General features: G+C 40.6%; 1 protein-coding gene across 3 annotated transcripts in view; it reads left to right on the top strand.

Moving 5' to 3' along the window:
* Positions 1–4,145: 4,145 nt before the first annotated feature.
* Positions 4,146–15,069, top strand: part of LSAMP (limbic system associated membrane protein) — a 708,470-nt gene continuing 697,546 nt past the window's right edge. For all 3 annotated transcript variants that reach the window (XM_015092455.4, XM_042231712.2, XM_015092453.4), the window contains exon 1: positions 4,146–4,733. In XM_015092455.4, the coding sequence (XP_014947941.1) occupies positions 4,579–4,733 (155 nt within the window). In that variant the 5' untranslated portion in view covers positions 4,146–4,578. The remainder of the gene's footprint in view (positions 4,734–15,069) is intronic.

Here is a 15,069-nt window from a genome sequence, read left to right as displayed (position 1 = left end):
ATCATTGAGGATGTCAGAGCAGGAATCCTAAGGAGAAGTATTAACAATTCTGCATTTCCAGTTCATATGGAAATGCTAATTCCACTTATGTAAGTAAAGCACAGGCATGCCATTATTATGATTAAGACTTTACAACTGTAGAAATGTAGAGTGGTGTATTAATAATATTATAGACATGTTTAGCATAAAATGCAACCAATGTAACTAAGTTAAGTTGTACATTCCAGGCTGCATCTGGATTTCTTTCTTGTGAGCCTATTACCTTACAAAGCTGAACAGAAGGATAAACCTTTCATGCTTCTTAGGGTTCTCAGACATTAGCCAGTTTTGGTTTTTGCTGCAGCATTTATCCCTAGAGAGTGCCAGAATCTTCTAAAGCCTTTTTTTTTTTTTTTTTTAAAGAAAGGCACTATGTTATTTTAAAGTAGTAGTTAAGATCATCTTCCTTGGGTGATGATGGCTGTTTCACATGGCTAACACCATACTTGCCTCACAAATAACCTGAAAGAATGTTCATTTTTGCCAGCCCTCTTGGAAGAATGTATATAGTAGTTTGAAGAAAAGTAGCTTGCATAAATTTCATCTATGGGTTTCCTACTAGGTGTTTCTAAGGAAAGCAAGCAGAGGAATTAATATTGGAGTAGATGTGGAGGAGTGAGCATTAGGATGAGATCACTATATACAGACCATCAGATTTGTTAGAATCTATTAGATCTCAGCGAGAGATAGATGACAGAGGACAGAAAATCAGAAGGCGCTCATGGGGGACTGCAAAGGGGAAGGACTCTGAGAGAACACAGGTTGAAACAGAAGTTTATAGTATACCCACAAATAGATTTATTATTGTGTAAATGATGAGATTAACCACCTGAGTGGGCTTGGACACTCAATCATTCTTTTCTCTTATATTCATTAATTATAGAATGTTCCTGCTAAGGCCAAGGGTTGGGTTAGAAAACTGCATTTGAAGTGCCATCTGGACATAAATGATAAATATTAAAAAAAACTTATATAATAAACTTTATGATTTTGAAATTGTTCAGAAATTCAATCTGAATTATAAAATATCTAAATTATCAAATTACCTAAATAAGAGAATTTTTAAAATGTTGTGACTTCCCTGGGGGCCTCGTGGCTAAGACTTCACCTTCCAATGCAAGCCGTGTGGGTTCCATCCTCGGTCAGGGCTCCAAGATCCCACATGCCTCATGGCCAAAAGACTGAAATATGAAACAGAAGCAGTACTGTAACAAATTCAATGAAGACTTTAAAAGTGGTCCATATCCAAAAAATCTATTAAAAAATATATTGTCCTCTTTTTGTATTTTACTTCCAGTGCACATGGTAAGTCAATTTAATTCAATAAAAGTTGCCAAGAAATGAACTTTATCTATTGAAAATATTAAAATATTGAAAATATATTGAAAGTATTTCATAATTGTATTATATGATTTTTCTTCATATGAATATGTACTTAGGATTTTATTTTCTTGGGTGCTTAGGCATAGGTCTATTGCAATTCTGATTATAATCCTGATCAACATATACATCCTTTTCTCAAAGTGATTAGAGAGATGAACTCCAGATCTGACTGATCTGCTACAGAGTCCACATTCCAATAACTTTGGTGTGAATTATTTGTATCCCAATATGTTCATCTTTATTCATTGTCCTAGGTCTTGACAAGTCTTATAAATAACTTGAGATTACTGGTATAGACAAGTCAACACTCATGTCTAGGCTTCTGCAAGGGATATGCTACCACCCCACCATACTTTTGCCTACTCTGGAAAAACTCCTTCTTTCTTTATTCAAAGTGCAGTCCACTGATGCAAGAGAATTTTCATACCCTTGATATATCTATCCTTCCCCTCACTATCTATTGATACTTCTCCTTGCAGGGTCACATCGTTCACCTATCACCATTAATGGAAAGAGATGTTCTAGAAGCTCCAGTCCTCTGTGTCTTTCTTCTTCCTAACATGGGACAAACACCACCCACTAAAAGAAATGTTATATCTAAACACTTGTGTCAGCCAACACTTCGTCTCTGAAAACTCAGAAGCATCCTGCCAGGGATCATGCAGCTTGTTGGCAGCAGTGGATGGGGGCTGGTACTCCTTTCCTTGCACTCTTGGCATAGAGTTATGTAATCCTTCCATCTGCATTTGGCACTTGAAGCTCATTTCCCATTGATATTGGGAACCACAGGATTATGGGTTTTGTTGTTCAACCTGCACTTGGCTTAACCAGGTTTTTTTTTTTTTTTTTTTTTGCCTTGGCAAAATAGGTTTCAAGTTTTAAATAGCTCAGTTCCAAATTAGTGGTAAAGCATCATTGGTTTATTATCTGGGACTCTTTATTATCCTTAATATAGGAAAACTTGATTTACGTAAATTTAATGTATAGTAGAAACAAAATTAATTGAAGTCCATCAATCTTGAATTTGTGACCCTTTAGATTTCAGTCCTTCCCAAGTTCTTTTCTTACAAAAGCAAAAGGTCTTCCTTCCTTTCCTCACATAATCCATAAGAATGAATCTACTTTGCAGTTGATAAAATATAGCAGATAAATTCTTTGAATAGTCTGGTGAGACAAGGCAGGTGTCGGCACAGTAATCACCTCCACAGACTTGTATTTTAGTGGAGTATGATAAGAATTCCTAAACATATGTCTTCTGTTTCAAATATCCTTGGCTAATCATTTGTGTAAATAAGAGGAGTAAGTATAATACATGAGTGTGTATGTGTATATTTGTGCATTTACTTGTATGTACATGGAATATTTAGGGAACGTTATATAAGGACCTGGAAATTTTTGTTGCCTCCAAATAGGAGAAATGGATTGTCTAAAGACAGGGATAGGAAAGATAACTGCATCTCACTCTACAGCATTCTGTACCACTTGATTTTGGCACCATGTGAATGCCTTAACTATTTGAATAAATAAAACTAAAAGGAAACAAGTTTTGCTAGGTACATATCCATTCATCTTTTATGCTCAGCATGGGTGCCTAGGAAGATGCTAATGGTTTGGGGCTCTCAGGAGTGACTAACTCTAGGCTCCTTCTGGCCCTTATCACTTGGATTGCCTCGTGGAGAAGGAATGACAAATGATGGTAAGCTATCTTCCATTCACTGCGGTGCTGGATGTGGCCCCAGTGTCACCCTGTAAGTGACAAGCTTTCTGAAACACAAATCTCCTTCCTTGCCTAAGGACGTTTTGAGAAGCAAGCACCAGTAAAACTTGGGAAGCCACAGAAACGTGCCACTGAAACAATAGTCCTTAGTACCATTGCTCACGTGTGGGACTGAGTAAGGGTTTCCTGGAGAGTGAGGGATCAGGGATCAGCTGCTGAGGCTGGCACTTGGAAAAGACAAACCAAGCATTCACACTCCAGGAAACTCAATACCAGCATTGTGTCCAATCCATCTTTCATAAGGGGGCTCCAAGAGGGGGAGGGGATAAAGGAAGGAGAGAAAATAAACCTTATTAATCCTGTGAAAGACAGCGCAGGAGAGAGGAAAGAATGAACAGATGTGAGCATGGAAAGCCAGTTGCCAGGAATATTTAGTTTTGAAATCCACTTTGGCTGTTAATCTTCAGACTCCGCTGTCAAGTTTCTTCTGCTTTGCATTCCTCATCCCATCTTTCAGCAGCGGTCCCCCTCCACCCCTCAGTCTTTCCTGCCCTTCTCTGCTTCCCTCCCTCCATCAAGGTTTGCCTTTTTCTGGTGCTCTCTGCTTCCCCGGTCCCTCTCCCTTCTTTCCGCACTCTTCGCCTCTCCTTCCCTGGACTCTTTCTCCTAGTCTTGCATAGCTCGAGTCCCTCTCCTCCCCTTTCTTGCACAGTACCTCCAAGCTCCATCCCCTCTTCTTAAGGAAATCAGCCAGGCCTCAGATGGAGCTGTTGTCCTGACAACCTAAAGGCGCATCAGGCTTTCATTGAGGCTGGCTGCTGCTGAAGCGGGCAGTTGTGCAAAGCGAGGGGCCACGCGGAGGGGAGGGTGGAGGGGCTGTTGAAATCCGCGGGGGGCGGGGGAGGTGCGAGCGAGGCAGGGAGGGAGGGACTGGAAGCAGAAACAGGAAGGGGAGGAGGGGAGGAGGGAGACTCCCGGCTACTGCCGCTGCTGTGTGGGTTTCTTTACACTCGCTGGCAGGCTGGGTGCCTGCTCCCTCGCCTACCCGCTCGGGAAAGTGGGTTACGGAGGGAAGAAGCTCCTCTCCGACGCTGGCCAAGGAGCATCCAGCCAGAGAGAGCAGAGACCACCTTCCTTTTTGCCGCCTTCTCTCCATCTTTCCTGGAGGGTTTTATGTTTGTACTCTCACCTTTAAAATTATGTTCCTTTGAGTTTTTCCCACCTCAGCTCGGGTTTGATGAGGGCTTTGTGAAGTCTTAGAGGGAGAAGAGACTGCGCGAGGGAAAGAGAGAGGCAAAGTGGAAAGGAGCACAGATTGCGGAGCGCGGTCCGCCTCTGCTGTGGATGAAAGCCCTCCGTTGGTAAAGCCCGCTCGGCGAGCAGCGCGCACACACACGCCCTCCAGAGTAGCCCCGACCCCGCACCTCGGCGTGGCCACCATGGTCGCCAGAGTTCAGCCTGATCGTAAACAGTTGCCTCTGGTCCTACTGAGATTGCTCTGCCTTCTTCCCACAGGACTGCCCGTCCGCAGCGTGGATTTTAACCGAGGCACCGACAACATCACCGTGAGGCAGGGGGACACGGCCATCCTCAGGTAGGGCTTTCGGGCAACTTTTCTGCGGCGCCTAAGTGTGTGTGGATGTGTGTTCTCCTTGAACTCCAGCTCCTGATACTGCAGGCTTGTGGAGGGAGGGTTGTGTGTGTGTGTGAGTGTGTGTGTGTGTGTGTGTGTGTGTGTGTGTGCGCGCGCGCGCGCTCTTGCTTTCGTGCGCCTTTTACGGTCGGGTTGAAATATCTGCCAACAAATCTCAAAGGGATTCTGGTCCCTGTCCAGGACCAGCAGGGTTGATTAAATGTTGTTTGGTTCTTCGGATCTTGTTTCTCTTACTGAGAAAGCATAACTTCATCTATGGTATTAGTAACATTAGGGCGGTATTGCTTTTGTGACTGGAGATGCTTTGCACAAGAGTTTTGTTAGGGTTCCTTAATTGAGAAAGAAGAGTTGTTGGTTGTGGCTTTTAGAGAGTGTACACAGACTTGCATTCTCCGTGATGTCTGTGTGTATGTGCGTGTGGGCATGTACATAAAGGCTCTCACTCTGCCCCAGCAGTAGTTTGGTTAGGAGACTTTTCCTAAGGATCTTCTAATTGAAATGGAGGGCAGTAAATCAATCTTTAGAACTTTGGTTAGTTACTGAGCCTTTTCTGGTGTGTGAATCGACATCAACACAAGAATGAAGAGGAGAAAAATAAAAGGAACTTGCCAAATTGCTGTTATTTAAGAATAGAAGTCTTAAGCACAGAGGTTAGGAAATAATTAACCTGGCATAAAATGGATATTTCAAATTGATTATTGACCTCAACATCTCATCTCTATGCAGTTCTGCCAAACTCTGAAATATAATTTGGGATTGAAATTTGTAAAGGAAGAGTCCCAAGTCCTTGGAGTTTGACCCCTATGAGGGAGAGTGAGCTGGAGAAACTCGGATGGAACCTAGCCATAATTCTGTTTCTCAAAAGCCCCTAGCCTGTTTTCCTGCATTTCTTTTCTCTCGTTCCCTTTTCTATCCGCTGCATATATCCCTTGTCTCTTTTTATAGCTTTCCTGGAATTTCTATCAGATACTAAAAACATTAAAAAAAAAAAAAAGAGAGAATGAAAGAAAATGTTCTCCTTGGAGATCCTTTAAAATCTTATTTCATCCAAATGAAATGACCTAGTGTCAGTCTGTCTGGCTGGCTATTATTGCTTGTTGTGGCAATAAAAAGCAGTATCCTATAGAAAAGAAGCCTCTAATCTGTGTGCAAGGAGCTGATAGTGCATAAACCCTGGGGCATCAGGGAGCAGTTCTGTAGCAGAGCTGCCTACAGCAGCAAAGTTTTCCTTCCTTTCCTCAGAAATAAATTTGGTTGGCTGTCACGGTGTCCTGCTTTGGGATCGCTCGCCTTGTTAGAGGGGAATGTGTACATTGCGCATGTTGTGTTGTGTGTGTGTGTGTTGCTGTGGAGGATAAAAACTAAGAAAATCCTAATGTGTAAGTATCCCTTTCTTCATTTCCTGAGCACTAGATTATGAATCCCAAAGATCCTACTATCCAAAGCATATTTTCCCTTCCAGCTCTCCAGCCCTGTAAAACCTGCAAGTGTGATTTATCCACACGGAGTAATAAGATTTATAGAGTAATTTATCTGTTTGCAAAGGGATATGGACGTAATGCAGAAAATGTTTTTGCAAACACATAAGCATGCCACCTTAACTGCTAGCATTCATATTCCCTAACATCATTAACCCTTTACAAGTGAAGCAATCTCTGTAAATTTATGCTATTCTTAGAAAGATTTGCTTTCACTGATTATAAAAATGAATATGGGAAAAGTGAATACTCTGGGTGTATAAGTTTTTATTTCTGTGTCCATGAACTTTGTAATGTCTTTGTAATTCAGCATCACCTATGTCTTAAGCTACAGTTTTCAAAGAGTTAGATAAGCGTGTCAATGCTAATTTAGAAGGAAAAGAGGAATTCTTATATTTTTGTGCACTGTATGCATACAAATCTATGTCTATGAGAGGCAGTCTCACTACATAAATATCTGTATATGATATGTACATACTTCTGTGTCTCAAAAGAAATAGAGTTTTCTTTAAGCAGTACACTTTAGTAGACATTGAAATGTGGAAATGGTAGATCGTGAGAATAGAGAATGAATGTAGAAGCAGTTATTCCCTGGGAGAGAGAAGGTAGACAAACAGTGCATATAAAGAAGTCACCTGAGGGAGTCCATTGCTTTCCCAGACCTCACCTAATGTGCCCTCTTTTTTATTTCCTTTGCCTTAGACAAGGCTTTATTTTTGGGTTCATGGAGCTCTATCAGAAGTAACTATGGAGAGAGTTCCCTTTGTTTTCTTAGCTGACCTTCTTCTCAATCTCTTTAACTGAGTCCAGTAAGCTTTGTGGGTCAGTTTCCTGCTGAAGAATGGCACTCTTGCTTTCTGTTTACAAGTCTAGCCTGGGAAAGGCTTGCTTCCACTTTATTTGTGACATTTTACTGGGAGCATGAGCTTCCAGGGGAGGAGAGGAAGGAGAACTTGATTCATTGGAAGCCACAGTAGATGTTTGGCACAGAGAAAGTGAAATGGCAAAGGGAAAAAACGTCCTCTCTCAGTGAGCCTGTGGCCCTGAATGATCTGAAATGGCAACAGGAGACAAGGGAGGCTTGTGATTCTGGTGGTCCAATGACGGGAGCTTGGCTGACTGTCCCTAAAACATCTACCTCCACTGCCTTACTTCCATGATCAAGTGTTTTTCTGGGGGGAATTGATGCCTATTTTTGTATAATTATGGTCTTTGATATAGATGTGTGTCTTGATAGGAGAGCATATACGAGTCTTGGTGTCTGGTTCTCTAATTTCTATCTTTTGTAAAAAAAGAATAGAGTGGAGGTGACAAAACTAGTTGGGAAGAGAAACAATTTCATGTATACCTGCCTAACCCTGTTGTTTCCCAGAAGGAATTCTAGATCTTTCTGAGTGCCTCTATAAGAGCCTGTGAGAATGAAAGGAAACCACAGCACCAACTTCCATCTCAAAGGCAAAGGATCAGAGTGTGGGTCACAGACCAGTGGCAGAAGCAGCAGCACCTGGGTTGCCTTCCTAAATCCTACCGGACCAGAATCTGCATTGACATTGGTTTGTGCAGTAAAGTATGAGGCACATTTACCCACCTGACCTTGTTGTTGTTAAGTCGCTCAGTCGTGTCCAACTTTTTGCGACCCCATGGACGGCAGCGCCCCAGGCTTCCCTTGTCCTTCACCATCCCCCAGAGTTTGCTCAGACTCATGTCCATTTGAGGGGAAGTCTCGGTTGCTTTTCTGAAGCCACCTCACTACCACTACCAACAAGTGGAAGAGTTCATCAATTACTGGATGAGTTTCTAGCCCTGGTCCTTCCAACCCTCCTCCTTGTACTCAGGCTCCCATAGGGATTCACTTCCTGATGAATCTTGGCAGGTTGAAACCATGCAGACGTTATGATAAATTAAAGGAAGAGTGGAAATAATGTTCCAATCTGGCCTTTAAAATTTCATTTTTAACAGTCCCACAAACAGTGTTTTCAATAATAGCAGCATATGTCTGGAAAGATAATTATAAAATAGTTAACTCCAATATATCTGCTCATAAGGTAACTTTGTAGAAATGACATATATGCATATCTGGACATATTCCCTAAGTACATGTGTGGTGAGATGCAGAGGGTACACATTAGTGTTGTGACTTTAAATGTTTAAAATTGGGGGTATTGAAATTGCATTTATTTCACTAGTCTGACCCTATTTGATGCTTTCAGGATATTATAATACTTTCTATGGTGATAAGATTTTTCCCATTAAAATGTAAATGTACCTAGTAAGTGTTAGGTATAAGAAACTAAGTATCTATGTTTAAAAGAGTTAAATGTGTAGTTTTTCAAAATTCTTGGTCTTTATTTCCTTGTTTGTTTCTACACTAAAAGAAAAAGAAGAAACATTGGAAAGATGTGATTATTTGACAGCAAAATGTAAAAGTTTTGTGCAGATTTCAAGGGAAAAATGGCTTCTCTTCTATAAAGCATCTGGCACGCCTACATTCACAAAGAAACTGTCAACAATCAAACAAACTCCTGACAAAATATGTGATTTTTCTACCACTTATAATTATTCATTATTTGAAAACAAACTTTATGTTTCTACGGGGAGAGTTTGAGAAAGTTTTCTTTTCCAGTAGCTAACTCACTAAAGGTAATCAAAATGAATGGGTTATTACTGACACTTTAAGGACTGATCATTTTGCCCATTAAGTCCTCTATCAAATATATTTAGTAAATAATGGAATGAATATTTGTTGTCTAATAATATAGCATATCATATACATTACTAAAGATGTTTATGCATTTATATCAGTTACTGTTCATTTATGTCCTGAGGAACACAGCAGCAAATCTCATGTGACAAACGCAAACTGTGGTAATTTGTGTTTCTGTAAGTATGAAACACATACATACAACACGTGTTAAGCTAATTGTCCTGTGCACTTTGAATGAATTATTTTTAGAACTGTGGTGTGAACAACCAAAGATGACTGACTCCTCTACTAAATCAGTTGGTGAGGGTTAAACATTTGAGTTTCTTGAAGCCGGTGGGCATTATGTGGGCATAATAGCAAACTCAGGTCCCCCCCACCCCCACCCCCCCCAAAAAAAAAAATTAGTGCATTAGTGTGGTCTCTGAGAGCTCCAAGTACCAATGTCTATGACTCAGCTGATAGGAGGTTTCCTGCACGTGTCCTGGCACTGCTTGCTGTTATCACCAGAGCCCAAAAGAGCCTACCCTTTCAGGTACCCTTATGACCATTGGTCTTGCTCTTCTGTGAATATCCTGCCTGTTACTTTGTATGACTCAGGAGTGTTGGGCTATAATTTTGGATCTGTCCTTGTATGCTACATGACTTTGAGAACATCTTTTAAATATTTTGAGTTGGTGGTTTCATTTATAAAATGACAAAATTACCTGCTTTAGTTATTCTATAGGGTTGTTTTAAAGACCCCACAAGAGATGAAGTAGTTCAGTTTGGTAAATCGTAAACTGCTACATAAAGCAAAAAGTGTCAGCTCTCTAACTACATGTAGCCAGTTGTTTAGGCTGTAGGGAGCTCTTTTTTAGACCAATGTTTCTCAAACTTGAAGGTGTATCCAAATTGGAAAGTGAAAAGGTGAAAGTCCCTCAGTTGTGTCTGATTCTTTGTGACCCCATGGACTATACAGTCCATGGAATTCTCCAGGCCAGAATACTGGAGTGGGCTGCTGTTCCCTTCTCCAGGGGATTTTCCCAGCCTAGGGATTGAACCCAGGTCTCCTGCATTGCAGGCAGATTCTTTACCAGCTGAGGCTTCAGGGAAGCCCAAATTACCTGGAGTGCTCATTAAAAACACAGACTACCTGGCCCCCCCGTCTTCAGAGTTTCTGATTTCAGTAGGCCTCTGGTGGGGGCTGAAGTCTGCATTCCTAGCAAATACTCAGATGGTGCTGCTGCTGCAGGACTGGGCCACACTTTGAGAACCACCCATTCTGGCTGCTACATGTGTCTTCTGTAGATGAGCATCTTCAGTATCTGATAGTCACTTGCTAAATTCCAAAATCTCAGAGCCTGTCCCAGGCCTGCTAAATCAGAGTCTGCATTTAACAAGATCCCAAGTGATTCATAAGCACATTAGAGTTGGAGAAATGGTGCTGCAGAGAGTTCATAACCGTGGCTGAACATTATATTCTACTGGAAGCCTTTTTAAAAAGAATGACGCCACATATTCCCTACTCTCTGAAATCCTGATTGAATTAGTTTGAGATGGGGCTTGGGTGTAGGTATTAAAAAAAGAATGATTCTGATATGTACAGAGTTGAGAACTACTGCTTTACTGGTTGAAAAATCTTCTACAAACCATGTTCAGGGCAGCACTTTCTAGATATGTAGGAAAAAGTATAGTCATGTGTGCAGTTTGGGAAATATTTCAACAGCATAGATGTACAAATTCAACTGAGAGAGAGGAAAGAGATCATCATAGATCCGTTTTTTCACCACACAGTCTCATCCCTAGAGTGTCATGGAAAATAGAGTGATTTTATTTTAATATGGATCCAATTTATATAATATCTCCTGAAATAGCATTAAAGCTGGATTTTTCATGTCCTGTTGTCTGTGTCCTCTCTTTCATTTATGTTACCCAAGACACAAAAGATACAAAACGATTTTAGATTTTTTTTTTTTAATGGCAGAAAAGAGACTTGATTTAGTTAAGGAAAATATCTTTGGTCTTATTCAAATAGGCTTACTTCTGTGTACTTCTGTTATCATGTTTGCCACAAATATGATTTACAAAATAATAGCTAGATGTTTGCAGAATTCATCTTAACTTTACTTGGTGATCAGTCAACCTGAAACTAATAGGCCAGTGTTTATGTCAAAGATAAAGCATTTTTATCAAGGGTATAAGCTTAGAATGTTCAGAAAGTGGAGTTGTCCCATGATGTCTGTGAGGATTCATTCCAAGAACCCCTTCTATACCTAAATCTGCAGGTGCTCAAGTCTCTTATATATAACAGAATGGTATTTGCATGTAACATACGCCCATGCCTCAATATACTGTAAGTCATCTCTGGATTACTTGTAATACCTAATATAATGTAAATGCTATGTAAATAGTTGTAAATAAAATGTAAATGCTATGTAAATAGTTGCCAGTGCCCTGGCAAATTCAAGCTTTGCTTTTTTGGAACTTTCTGGAATTTTTCTTCCAAATATTTTCAATCTTCAGTTGGTTGAATCCATGGATGCAGAATCTGTGGATACAGAGGGCCAACTGTAGTCAGAAGACCAAGATCTAAACATCTTGAAAGAGTCAGAACTATTAAATGTGTGTAAGTGACACTTACTTGACCTACTACGCAAGCTATTCCTATGATCAAATGAGATACTATGTATCCAACTGTTTTGTAAACCGTAAAATGTAGTCTCTTGGTAAAATTTTTATCATTATATTCACAGTAGGAAATAACTTTTATAAAATTAGAAAACTGCAAACTAAGCTTTTTATTTGTATTCCTATAAAAATAGAAAGTTGGCCATTTGCTCTAAGATGTTTGTATCAATTCTTTTCAAGCCCTTTAAAGTAATGTGTGTCTTAGAGTATAGATGAGCTTGCTATCAGGAATGCAGGATGAGTGAACACATTTTTGTAGTCACCTGTAATCAAAACATAATCTCAAGTTAATGAGTGATTAACCTTTCAGAAGAAAACACGTTGCTTCAGAGTTTGTTAATTACTATGGGTAAATTCGTAGAAATTTAGACTAGGAAAGGCCTTGGAGATTAGGCAGTCTACCATTTCCTTTTAAAGTGATATAACTGAGAAGAGAAAATTTTAGTTGGCTGTCCAAAGATTTGAGTGACTATTTGAGAACTAGACTAGATGTCTCCTATTTCTCATTTCAGAATTCTTTATTCCACAGTACCCCTGAAATTGTTTTCTTGTTATACCATGATATGCCATTGTTGCCCCTCTAAAAATTGTTAAAACATCTCTTCCTCTTTCCCTTCCTTCCCCGATTCTGCCCTCTCTTTCCTCCTCTCCCTGTCCTTCCCTTCCCCTCCTCTTGCCTCCTTTCTTCTTTATTGTCGCCCCACCCTTCTCTCTTCTCACCACCCTCTCTCTCTCTCCTCCTTACTCTCCTCTCTTCACTTTCTCAGCCCTGCATATCAAAACTGAACTTACCTGTAGAGGATCATCCAGGTAGTGCTGATCAAGGAGGGACTTTTCAGGATATGCATCTTTCCCATGTTTGCTGTCTGTCTGAGCTGGATGGATTTTCTTTTTGTGTAGCCTCCATTGTATTGTATTCTCAAAGCTATATTTGGTGGAAACTCTGCAGAGATCTCCTACCCTCAACAACTTTTGTTTCCTTTTGTTTTTAATCCTTTCCTTCCTGCTTATGATACTCCTAGATGTTACTCAGAATTCTTATTTGAATTCTTACCTGATTTCATTCTTATCCGAAAGTTCTTTGGCCCAGTACTTCTCTTGGGTTCCTAAGCTCTACTACCTTCTAATGGCCACTTATGACCTTCTGCTTGGTTTAAGTCTCCTATGATTTGTCCTTCTTGGAGACTCGACTAGGATGGCTGCAGTAAGGTTGTGGCCTCAGTCAGCAGGCTCTCCTTTGCACAGTCTCAAAGGGTACTCAGTCTTTGAAGACACTGGTACTTGTATCAGATTCTTTCAGTGAAGGTAGATTTTTTATTTTTTATTTTCTAATTTGTACAAAAGTTACTTTGGGCTAATAGTTAGGACTGATGGTGGTAAACTGGGAGGAACTGGAAATAGCTCTAGACCTGTCTCTGGGGATGTTGGAGGCACCGCAGGCACTTATGCCCTGCTGCAGGTGCCTCGGGAGTTTATGGTGTGGCATGAGGACAAGGTCTCGTGAAGCTTTCTTACCTGGTAAGTGGCAGAGCCAAGGGAGGTACAACATGGGACACCAAGAAAAGGGCAGAGCACACAGTAAGGAGAAAATAGCAGGTCAGCAGCTTTCAGTGAGACCCCCCCCCCCAGGTGGCAGGCAGTGTTACAGGGAGATCTCTCAGCTCCTAGTAGAGACTTAGTCTCTAAACTGAGGCTCAGAAAAGCAACAAGAGTCCTTGGCTTAAACACTGGCTTGAACAGGACAGAGTCCTCAGTAATAAGGGATATTCTCCAGGCATATTGCCAAGATACGTAACTTGCTCAAGAAGTAAAAGAGAAGGATGTAATCTCTAGAACTAAAGCTCTGTGTCAAAGCTGTTGTAACAAGGGGTGACATGGAGATTCATCTCAGAATGCTGAAACCCATCTTTTTATACTTTTGCTACATAAGTTCACGATCATAAACCCAGTCCAGCTTTGTGGGGTAAAGATGAAGACAAAAGTCTGCAATGAAGTAGGAATGACACTACTTGCTTCTCCTTGCTGGAGGTAACCTTACTGGATTACATCTTTAGTCTACTTAGACTTTCCAGACTCCAGACAGTTGGCAGAACCATGGATCTGAGCTCACCTGGCTAGCCCAAGCCTATTGTCTTTCAGTATTACTCTAGAAATGTCCCCAGATCCTTCTCATCACTCACAATGTAACGTCAGAGCTCCTTGGCCTGGCTAATGCTCCATGACCTGCTACTTCACTGTGTCCACTAATTCAGGACCACTTACAGTCAGTGCCCTTGAGCACACTAGTGTGTGGTTCTTTCCTTCCTTCGTGATGCTCTCCCTGCCTGGAACCTCTCCTTTCCCCTCACCACCCCTCCCTTCATACGTCTTTGTTGGGTTGCCTCTATGCTGCTCTTTGTAGGCTCCAGGTTAGTTCTGGTTTTGTCTGTTTCAGGTAATCTTCCCTAATTTTCCTCAGTACCTTATTTATTATCACCAACAGCCATGCTCTGCACTGCCCTCTAGCTTAACTGAGATGTAGTTGACAAAATTGCATATAGTTAGGTATACAACGGGATGATGTGACATATGTATCAGTTGTGAAAAGATGACTAACATCAGGTTAACTGACACATTCATCACCTCATATGGTTATCTTTGTGTGTGTGTGTGAGAGAGAGAACACTGAAGATTGACTTACCTAGAAAACTTCATATATACAATATAAAAACCATAGTCACCATGCTGTGCTTTAGATTCCCAGAACTTACTCATCTTATGACTGAAAATCTGTACTCTTTGCCTAATATCTCCCCATTTCTGCCACCCCTCAAGTCCCTCACATTCACCATGCTGCTTTCTGCCTCTATGACTTTGACTTTCTTAGATTCTGCATGTAGGTGAGACAATGCAGAATTTATCTTTATCTGTCTAGCTTATTTCATTTAGCATAATGTCCTCCAGGTTTATTCACATTGTCGCAGAGGGCAAATTTTTCTTTTTCTTTTTTTTTGATAGCTGAATAATATTCCACTGTGTGTATATAGATAAAGCTCTCCTGCTTTCTTTATCCATTCTTACATCCGTGAATGCTTAGTTTGTTTCCATATCTTAGCTATTTTGAATAATACTGCAAAGAATATAGGAGTGTGGAGATCTCCTTGAGATAGTAATTCTGTTGCCTTCAGATATATACCCAGAAGTGGGATCACTTCAGTATATGCATATCTCAGTGTAGTATTTACTACACTTGAAAGTTATACTCACTTGTATCTTGCTTCAAATGTCCTATTAGCTCTTCAAAGTCACATGTCTCATCTGCGTTACCTTTTCATTCCAGTATTTTTAGTCTGTACCCCATAGGTGCTCAGATAAATATTTGCTCACTGAATTGAGCAGAGAGGGATAGTCATACTGTAAATCAAGCTGAGCAGATATTGGTTTATGA

Source organism: Ovis aries, chromosome 1 (assembly GCF_016772045.2).
Source record: "Ovis aries strain OAR_USU_Benz2616 breed Rambouillet chromosome 1, ARS-UI_Ramb_v3.0, whole genome shotgun sequence".
NCBI classification, from domain to species: domain Eukaryota; kingdom Metazoa; phylum Chordata; class Mammalia; order Artiodactyla; family Bovidae; genus Ovis; species Ovis aries.
This window is presented reverse-complemented; position numbering and strand designations above follow the sequence as displayed.